Source organism: Eutrema salsugineum, unplaced genomic scaffold, assembly GCF_000478725.1.
Source record: "Eutrema salsugineum unplaced genomic scaffold, Eutsalg1_0 scaffold_6, whole genome shotgun sequence".
NCBI classification, from domain to species: domain Eukaryota; kingdom Viridiplantae; phylum Streptophyta; class Magnoliopsida; order Brassicales; family Brassicaceae; genus Eutrema; species Eutrema salsugineum.
In genome coordinates, this window is record NW_006256547.1 from 494,618 (window position 1) to 504,963 (window position 10,346).

A 10,346-nucleotide genomic window follows, 5' to 3' on the forward strand; every position below is an offset into this window, starting at 1 on the left:
ACATTTCGCCACGCATCTTTAAGGCGCGTGAACTCAAACCCCCTCTTACATTGACCTCGATTGATATCCACGCTCAAGTGTACGAAGTTTACCATTTTTTATAATAAAATCATTACGATAACGACAAAAGAAGACACATCGACGTAGTCAAGTTACGACGCGTGTTCACTTACAGCTGTATCGCAAACTTTGAAATACCGCTTGCGTGGAAGAAGCGTTGCCCATGACTTCTCCACCGTCTAAACCGGTTCCCGGTTACTTAAAAACTTTGCAGTATAAATACTTTTGTCCTCTCTTATAACATCTCGAACTTCTTTTGTTTTGTCATCTTAAAACAAAACGGAGAGAAAATTACTATACTCGTAGATTAAATCTCATTTTATCGAAATCCTCAATGGCGGATCGCATTAAAGGTCCATGGAGTCCTGAAGAAGACGAGCAGCTTCGTAGGCTCGTGGTTAAATACGGTCCGAGAAATTGGACTGTGATTAGCAAATCGATTCCTGGTAGATCGGGGAAATCGTGTCGGTTACGGTGGTGCAACCAGCTTTCGCCGCAGGTTGAGCACCGGCCGTTTTCTTCGGAGGAAGACGAGACGATCGCTCGAGCTCACGCGCAGTTCGGTAATAAATGGGCGACGATTGCTCGTCTTCTCAATGGTCGTACGGACAACGCCGTGAAGAATCACTGGAACTCGACGCTCAAGAGGAAATGCGGTGGTTACGACCATCGTTTCGAAGAGGATCATCGGCCAACGAAGAGATCGGTGAGCGACGGTACTCCTCCTGTTGCTACTGGGCTTTATATGAGCCCAGGAAGCCCAACTGGATCCGAAGTCAGCGATTCAAGCACAATTCCGGTTTTGCCATCCGTTGAGCTTTTCAAGCCTGTGCCTCGTGCTGGAGGCGTTGTGTTGCCGCTTCCCATCGAAACGTCGTCGTCTTCTGATGGCCCACCGACTTCGTTAAGCTTGTCGCTTCCTGGTGCCGACGTAAGCGAAGAGTCAAACCGTAGTCACGAGTCAACTAATAACAAGAATCCGAACCGCCAAAACAACAATACGATGTCGTTTTTACCGTTTTCTGGTGGATTCCGAGGTGCGATTGAGGAGATGGGGAAGTCGTTCGCCGGCAACGGCGGGGAGTTTATGGCGTTAGTGCAGGAGATGATAAAGGCGGAGGTGCGGAGTTACATGGCGGAGATGCAGAGAAACAGCAATGTTGGTGGTGGATTTGTCGGAGGATTCAGGGATATGGGAATGATTCCGATGAGTCAAATTGGAATTGGGAGAATCGAGTAGGGAAATGAGATTTTAGGAAATGTTACAAAAGATCATCAAATCGTCACGGAAAAATTGTACAAGGACAAAAAATGCTCTGTTTTTCTCCAATGGATTAGGCATACGAATTTTGGGGTTTATTTCAAGAAATGTATAGAAGTAATCGAGTGAAGAATGTTCTCGATTCATGGACCTAGAGACGAAGACGAAAATTAAGTTCAAATTTTCTCTTAGACTATTTAATAAAATTTTCTTGTCAACTAGGTTAATCGTATATATATATATATATATATACAGTCGATAAAATCGTTGCAATGTTTTTGATCGGACAGTCATTTAGTGAAAATATAATAAGCTAAGATAAGGATCCATCCACTCAAAGGACAACATTGTGGAGGATTGGTGAAGACTTGCATTTGACAAATAAAGGCACAGCTTTAGGCATGGTTAGTAAGACACCCTCCTTCCGACATGTCAACTGCCACGCCATCAACTCGCCGTACGGTGCTGTTGTTTTAAGCAACGTAGTCACCCAAACTACTGATTGGCCAGTTGGGAAAAACGACATCATTTTGATTACTTAAGAACTCGTCCGCAGCTGAAACTAATTTTAGGAGGTGGAGAAGTCCGATCACCAGAAAACCCACCGGACTTGGCGGTAAATTCTTCTTCTTCTTCTTCTTCTTCTTCTGCTTTTTAATATACGCAGCTGCAACTAATCCGGCGATAGAGCAAGTAAAGCTGTAAAGCCAAATTTAACATATCTTCTGATGGAGACTCGTCAAGGATTATACAGTACGAGGCTAGTTCCGCTGTTACATTTATTGATGTCGGAAGTGATAAACCGATGACGACATATTAAATGGGCTTGGGCCAAAAGATGATTTTTGTGTGGATAATGTTAGGCCCATTAGGATCATCTTAACACCCGATTAAGTTGAGGATTATTTTTAGATATGTCGAAGATGAAAAATTATCATGTGAGAAGAGCTTAATAAAAATCTCGAGAAATATTTCGAGCTCTCTTTTTGGGCGACGTTGTTGCTCGAGCTCTTTCTTCGATTCTTGTCTCTTTTTTTTAGTTGTATCTTTGTGATTCCAAGGGAGAATTTGTCTTCCGGAGATGTCTTCACTCACCTCCGTTGAATTGAATTTTCTAGTTTTCCGATATCTTCAGGAATCAGGTGCGATAATTAGCATTCTCTTTCTTTCCTTGCTCTTACAGATTTTTCTTCCTTTTTTTATTATGAATTTGAGTCTGCTCCGCTATCTACAGGCTAGGGTTTTGATTTGGTTTCGAATTGTGAATGTCGTTGTCTGGTCCTACGAACTTAAACATTCCTTAGGGGTTTTCCTGGATTCTTCGTCTTAGGGTTTCACCGATTGTACAAACTGTAGCTCTTAGGACTGTTGGTTCAGGATCCTTTAGATCTTCTAGTTCATACGAAAACTGTAGGTTTCTCTGGATATTCGTTTAGTTTTTCCATGTCGAGGTCTGAGAGCTTGAGTTTTCTCTGTTCTGAAGACTTTCTCTAGAAGCTCTATTGTTATCTATGTTGTTCTGCTTTTATTTTTTCTTGAAGTTTCCTAACTTCGTTTTTGCAGGGTTTACACACGCTGCATTCACTCTAGGTTACGAGGCAGGGATAAATAAATCCAACATTGATGGGAATATGGTCCCACCTGGTGCTCTTATCAAATTTGTTCAAAAAGGACTCCAGTACATGGAGATGGAAGCTAATTTGAGCAATGTATAGATTTCAAGTCTTTTTTTAAATTTTGTTGGATCTCTTGTGTTTCCTATACGGTGGTTGGTCTAGCTAGACTGAGTTATGTTATTTTTATTTGCAGGGAGAAGTAGACATTGATGAGGATTTCTCATTTTTTCAACCGCTGGATCTGATTTCAAAGGATGTGAAGGAGTTGCAGGAGATGCTGAGAGAAAGGAAGAGGAAAGAGAGGGATAAGGAGAAGGATAGAGAAAGATCTAAAGAAAACGATAAAGAGATCGAACGCGAACATGAAGGAGATCGCAGCCGAATGAAGGAAAAGGATAGGCATGAGAAGCAGAAGGAACGAGAGAGGGAAAGGGAAAAGATGGAACGAGAAAAGGAGAGAGAAAGAGAGAAGATGGAACGAGAAAAGGAAAGGGAAAGGGAGAAGATGGAACGAGAAACTTTCGAGAGGGAAAGGGAAAGATTAAAATTAGAGAGGGAAAGAGAAATGGAACGGGAGAGGGAAAGAGAGAAGATAGAGAGGGAAAAGGCCCATGAAAAACAGCTTGGAGGTGGTGATCGGGACATGGTTATTGACCAAAGTGACAAAGAAAATGCTGGGGATGAAGAACATGGGGGTTCGACAGGTCAGTCCTCAAATTTTTCTTTTATTTGTTTCTGTTGAAAACTTTGCTGATACTTGGTGAGGCTCAACATCTAATTTCCATTATTTATCTTTGTGTGTCTGTTTTTATTTATTTTTTATTTGAACAGCTGCAGAACCTATGGATATCACGATGACTTCTACATCTCAGCCATGTCACATTCCTAGTTCTGATGTGAGGATTTTGGAAGGGCACACTTCTGAGGTACGTTATTATGTCATTTTCTCCGTTAAATGAACATTTTCTATAGCTGCGTCCATCTTCACTTGTATCTATTCGTTAATCCTATGTCACTCTTATGTTGAGATTACGATTCTGGCTATATTGCTGATTTAGGTTTGTGCTTGCGCGTGGAGTCCGTCGGCTTCATTGCTTGCATCAGGGTAAGTAATTTGCTAAGAAAGATGAATGCACTTGCAAAGAATTTTCTTTTCTTATTCCATTTCTATACCTTTGCCAAATATCAGGTCTGGTGACGCAACAGCACGTATCTGGAATATTCCGGAAGGGCCATTCAAATCTGGATTCCATCGTAGTATCAACGCTTTGATCCTGAAACATGCAAAAGGAAAGTCAAACGAGAAGAGCAAAGATGTGACCACTCTTGATTGGAATGTGAGGGCTGCTGCATTTTCACTTTTTTTAAAATATCTAGCCTTGGATACTGCTTATTTCTGGTTTTCTTAAGGTAGAGAATATATGAAGCATTTCTGGATTCGTGCCTTAGTTTATGCTAATATACCTTTTCTGATTTCTGATTGTTTCAGGGTGAAGGGACTTTACTTGCAACTGGTTCATGTGATGGTCTAGCAAGAATATGGAATACAAATGGTATGTCCACGTTTCTGGTGTTACCCCTTGTATGAATCAGCCATTGTATCACCCTGCATCTCTTTTTTCTGGAAGTTAATCGTAGTTTTGTTATGACTGATGAATATTCTGGGGCTGTCTAAATTAATGTCTCTATCTTTCCTCTTAGTGTGAACTACAGATCTGAGAGAGTTCAAGTTGTGAGGGCTTTGATAATAATACGAGTTCCGCGAGTGAAAAAAAAATGCTATCAGCTAGTTGAAAACATTATCACTCTGGATCATTGGCCACAAAATTTACTCACCTTCTTAGTATGTTTTTTGGAGTTAGCTTCTGAATGACAAATTACTCTTTTTACATTTTCAGGTGACCTGATAAGTACCCTGAGCAAACACAAGGGACCTATTTTTTCCCTAAAGTGGAACAAGAAGGGTGATTATCTTCTAACCGGAAGTGTAGATAGAACTGCTGTTGTTTGGGATGTAAAGGCAGAGGAATGGAAGCAACAATTCGAATTTCATTCAGGTAGCCCTTTTTTTTTGGGGATGAAACGTTAAATTGAATCAAGTTTTCTCATGCATATGACATTGAATACAATTGCGAATATAGGCCCCACACTTGATGTTGATTGGCGCAACAATGTGTCTTTTGCAACGAGTTCCACGGACACCATGATATACTTATGTAAGATTGGAGAAACTAGGCCTGTCAAAGTCTTTGCCGGTCATCAGGTTGTGTCTCTTATCCAAGTTTCTCCCATATGTTATCGACATATCGTTATGTTTAGTTTTCTCAATCTTAACTAAGCAAACTCGGTGCTTCCACAATTGCAGGGTGAGGTTAATTGCGTGAAATGGGATCCTACTGGTTCATTACTGGCCTCCTGTTCAGATGATAGTACTGCTAAGGTTTTTTGAATTTACTAATTTCCATCGACTTAGATTGACAATTGTGTTGAGTTTTTCTGTGTCTCCTTATTATCTAAATATCTTTTTTCTTTCTTTTCTTCAGATATGGAATATAAAACAACACAACTTTGTTCATGACCTTCGAGAGCATACTAAGGTAAACAAAAATCCACCAAGTATTGAGAATTTCAAGAATGGGTTTGGTTGTTTAATAAGCGTATCGATATCCTACTTTATTCAGGAAATATATACAATCAGATGGAGCCCTACAGGACCGGGAACTAACAATCCTAACAAACAGCTTACTCTTGCGAGGTGAGGTCATTTAACAATGGAATACTCCTTTGAAAACAAAGTAGGGTGATTGTAACATAATCTCTTTGTGTTGTTTCTATGTTTTTTTGTGAATGGAACAGTGCATCATTTGACTCAACAGTAAAGCTATGGGATGCAGAGCTGGGAAAGATGCTGTGTAGTTTCAACGGCCACAGGTAAACTCGACCCTCAAGATATGATCTGTGTGGTTAATGGTTTAGCCGGTTGTATTAACTAAAGCTGAATTGATGATCTGAAGGGAACCGGTTTACTCGTTGGCGTTTAGTCCAAACGGGGAGTACATAGCGAGTGGGTCTTTGGACAAATCGATACACATATGGTCAATAAAAGAAGGGAAAATCGTAAAGACGTACACAGGAAATGGAGGAATTTTCGAAGTGTGTTGGAATAAAGAAGGTAACAAAATCGCAGCTTGCTTCGCTGATAACTCGGTTTGCGTTCTTGATTTCAGAATGTAGTTTTAAAGTGTAGTAGTAGTGTTCCCAACACTCTCAGTCCAAGCCTTATTTTTGGTTGTTGCACATATAGTTATAACCCTTTAAATTCAAAAAAGGCACAAGACAAAAGTGTACTTCAGATGTTTTTCTCATTGTTTTTTTATTTATTTTAATTTTGGTTGACTGACGAGTAACAGTGATAAATTGATAGAAAACAAACGGCATAATAATAACAATAAAAGATAGGGATACATATCCATTATCTTCGAATTTAGTCCATAAGCTAGAAATGAAAGTGAGTAATTTTATTGGGCTATTGAAGACACCAACTATAAAGACAAAGTCTATCTTTATGTCCGTCGTACACACGTTAGATGGGGCACGTGGTGGGAGCTGACGGAGTCGTACAACCCCCACGCCAAAGTGCGCTTCTTCTTAACAGATATATCCTCCTCTATTTTTTGTTTGTTTCTCAATCTTTGATCCTACTATTTCCAAAATCTTGAGGAACAAGATTAACTGTGGATATTGTAAATGAAGATTCGTCATCGTCGATGTCGCAATGTTTCTTTTTCTCATTAAAAACAAAAGTTTAATAGATGGCGTAACGATTGAGCCTATTTTAGTGTGCTCGTTATGACTAATTTTTTTTTTATTCCGACGATAAATTAAATATTAAGAATTGAATTCTCTAGAGGAAAGTGATACTCCCAAGCAGATTCGATAATCCCAAGTTTCACACACGATCTCGCGACTTGTTGACAAATCTATCCCTGCGCTTCTTCACAAATCACAAAATATTACCATTCATTAATATCGACATGGCGTAATATAATTGGGACAAAACTGGATTAATATCTATAATTAAGTTGATTATATAAGGCAATAAAGCAGTAGCAACAAGAGATGATTTCGAACACTCTAATTTAGTTATTCCTGAGGGTGAAATCGCCGGGAAAAGATGCCGGAGACTGAGAGAGAGCGTCCGTTACTAGCATCGGAGGAGAGAGCTTATGAAGAAACGGAGAAAGTTCACATAGTCGGAGTCGACGAAGAAGAAGACGCCGAATACGACGAGTTGGGAAATTCGCCTCGCTTCTCGTGGAAGAAGCTATGGCTATTCACCGGACCTGGGTTCCTGATGAGCATCGCTTTCCTCGATCCAGGTAACCTCGAGAGCGATCTCCAAGCGGGAGCCATCGCTGGTTACTCGTTGATCTGGCTCTTGATGTGGGCAACCGCCATCGGGCTTCTGATTCAGCTTCTGTCTGCTCGGCTCGGCGTCGCGACCGGTCGACATCTGGCGGAGTTGTGTCGGGAAGAGTATCCGACTTGGGCGAGGATGGTGCTTTGGATTATGGCTGAGATTGCTTTGATCGGTGCCGATATTCAGGAAGTCATCGGCAGCGCAATTGCTATCAAGATCTTGTCTAATGGATTGATTCCTCTCTGGGCTGGAGTTGTCATCACTGCCCTCGATTGGTAATCTTTCTCAATTTTGTAATCTAATCATTGAAAAACCCCCTTAATCTTGGATCCTTGATGTGTGTTTTGTTCATTGCAGTTTCATCTTTTTATTTCTGGAGAACTACGGAATAAGGAAACTAGAAGCTGTCTTTGCTGTCTTGATTGCAACAATGGCGCTCGCGTTTGCTTGGATGTTTGGTCAGACAAAACCCAGTGGAACTGAACTCCTTGTTGGTTAGACCTCTTTATTTTCGTTTTGTGTTTTTCATTTTGCTGGAGAGTAAAAATGGCAACTTTCTCAACGGTTTTGACTTTAAAAACAGGAGCATTGGTTCCAAAACTCAGCTCCAGGACTATAAAACAAGCTGTTGGAATTGTGGGATGTATTATCATGCCTCACAATGTGTTCTTGCACTCAGCACTTGTGCAATCGAGAGAAGTTGATCCGAAAAAGAGATTCCGGGTCAAAGAAGCTCTGAAATACTACTCCATCGAATCCACTGGTGCTCTCGCTGTTTCCTTCATAATCAACGTCTTCGTGACAACGGTATTTGCCAAAGCGTTTTACGGGACAGACATAGCGGACACTATCGGTCTTGCAAACGCAGGACAGTACTTGCAGGACAAATACGGTGGCGGGTTTTTCCCCATACTCTATATATGGGCGATCGGAGTCTTAGCTGCTGGTCAGAGTAGTACAATCACAGGTACTTACGCAGGACAGTTTATAATGGGAGGGTTCTTGAATCTCAAGATGAAGAAATGGGTTAGAGCCTTGATCACTAGAAGCTGCGCGATCATCCCGACTATGATTGTCGCGCTTGTCTTTGACTCTTCAGATTCTATGCTCGACGAGCTTAACGAATGGCTAAACGTTCTTCAATCTGTTCAGATCCCTTTTGCCGTTATCCCTCTCCTCTGCTTGGTCTCAAATGAGCAAATCATGGGCAGCTTCAAAATCCAACCTTTGGTGCAAACAATCTCGTGGATTGTAGCTGCTCTTGTGATTGCCATTAATGGGTATCTAATGGTGGATTTCTTCTCAGGAGCTGCGACGAGTGTGGTTTTGCTCGTGCTCGTGATCATATTTGCTGTTGCGTATGTTCTGTTTGTGCTTTACCTTATTTCAAGAGGCCTCACGTACACTCCTTGGCAATTAGTGGCTTCACCGAAAGTAACACATCGGGGTGATGAGTAATAAAAAAAAATCAAAGAGACTTTTCCTTCCTAGAAGAAGAAGAGCAGACTGGCTTTTTTTACTTGATAGCAAACATTTCTGGAAACTGAAACAAACAATAGAAAGTTGGTTTCATCAGTATGGTAACATAATATCATGATGTATTTGTAATATAGTGTTTATGGTTTAGAGTATAGTTTTGGAAGAAGGTACTCGGAACTTTTGAATTTTATTTTTAAGATTCTGAAATGTATCCTCGGTTGGAAACTTCCGATTGTTCTTGGAATTTCGGCAGAATAAAACGGTAATACGAAGTTTGTTTTTTAATTCACCCGTTTTCTATCAAATTAATAAAAATGAAATTTTATTCGTGAGATTGCATTTCCATATTTAACGCAAATTTATAAATATGGCCACGTTTCTCCTCTTCTTTTCAGACCCAAATGATATATTTTTTTTATGAATTTTTAGCTGAATATATATATTTTTTTTGTGGGGGTGGGGGGATTTCAGTAAAATAGAAGAATAAAAAATGGGACGAAGGAAGAATTAGTCAAATGTAAAAGGAAGCGGCCTAATGGAAACGCGCTCGCATTTAATTTTTGATGTTTATAGTCAAACAAATTCTCAGTCGTTTAGGGAAATTCATGCACAATTTCATCCTATAATTGACGATTAGTTAATTAGATAGCTAGTACTTCTTCTTTTTTTGGGGGTATAATGTCTGGAAGCTAGCGTACTGTTTAATCATTTGATTATGAAAATTTTCTGGTTTAACGACTCGAGGTATTTATACATCTTGTAAAGTTTAATTAATTACCAAAAGTTCACTGACTACAAAAATAACAAAAAAAATTATCAAAGGTAAATGAATACCACCAAAACAGGAGCAGCCTCTCCTAATAATTTAATATTCCCTCCGTTTTATAATAAATGTGTGACATATTTCACACAAATTAAGAAATTAAAAAAATATAAAAATATACCTCTAATTAATATATTTTTATAATATTTAATTACAAAGATTATTATTTTTAAATGAATAAAACAGGAAATAAGAGTAAAAATTTATATTGAAAATGCAGAATGACACTCTTTCTGAAACAAAAAATGAAATTTAAAACGACATTTATGAAACGGAAAGAATAATAAAAGTCTCAAACAAAAAAAATTTGAAAATGTATTTAAATTACATAACCCACCTAACAAGGTTTGACGTAAGACTCGCTAAGAGCCTAACGCATTTATTGGGAAGAGAACACCAAGAAGCATTGTTGTTAAGGACTAATTAATGACTATGTAGAGACTACACTAATTTAATTAAACATTATCGAGAGGAAAGTCTTGGCGATCAAGGATTCGGTCTTACCGCGCTTCCACTGTTGTAATTTCCCTTCTTCTTCGTCTTCTTCTTCTTCATCTTCTTCTCCTTCTTCTGAGAGAGAGAGAGCTGAAACTGCCATAACCGCTAGGTAATTTCATCGTCATCAACTGATTACTTTCTTTCGTTATAATCTCTGCTTTGGCTGATTGTTGCTTCTTCTTTTCTTTT

General features: G+C 39.4%; 3 protein-coding genes across 4 annotated transcripts; all 3 read left to right on the forward strand.

Annotated features, from left to right (window-relative positions):
- The first annotated feature begins 310 nt into the window (after positions 1-310).
- On the forward strand, positions 311-1,553 carry LOC18011522 (transcription factor MYB44). Its single transcript, XM_006393866.2, has one exon. It carries the CDS (start codon positions 395-397, stop codon positions 1,298-1,300), a length of 906 nt encoding a protein of 301 aa, XP_006393928.1. The 5' UTR covers positions 311-394; the 3' UTR covers positions 1,301-1,553.
- A 426-nt stretch (positions 1,554-1,979) lies between these two features.
- On the forward strand, positions 1,980-6,307 carry LOC18012571 (WD40 repeat-containing protein HOS15). Of its 2 annotated transcripts, none has more exons than XM_024151726.1 (14): positions 1,980-2,463; positions 2,885-3,030; positions 3,131-3,641; positions 3,775-3,863; positions 3,996-4,042; positions 4,127-4,274; positions 4,427-4,490; positions 4,836-4,994; positions 5,079-5,200; positions 5,303-5,377; positions 5,481-5,534; positions 5,619-5,692; positions 5,794-5,868; positions 5,952-6,307. In XM_024151726.1, exons 1-14 carry the CDS (start codon positions 2,403-2,405, stop codon positions 6,169-6,171), a joined length of 1,845 nt encoding a protein of 614 aa, XP_024007494.1. In that variant the 5' UTR covers positions 1,980-2,402; the 3' UTR covers positions 6,172-6,307. The 2 variants fall into 2 exon arrangements, with proteins under 2 accessions (XP_024007494.1, XP_006393929.1); XM_006393867.2 differs by having other exon boundaries at positions 1,984-2,463; positions 3,769-3,863.
- Positions 6,308-7,050: 743 nt separating this feature from the next.
- LOC18012572 (metal transporter Nramp4) lies at positions 7,051-9,026 on the forward strand. The gene is made up of 3 exons (XM_006393868.2): positions 7,051-7,632; positions 7,715-7,851; positions 7,941-9,026. Exons 1-3 carry the CDS (start codon positions 7,112-7,114, stop codon positions 8,813-8,815), a joined length of 1,533 nt encoding a protein of 510 aa, XP_006393930.1. The 5' UTR covers positions 7,051-7,111; the 3' UTR covers positions 8,816-9,026.
- Positions 9,027-10,346: the final 1,320 nt, after the last annotated feature.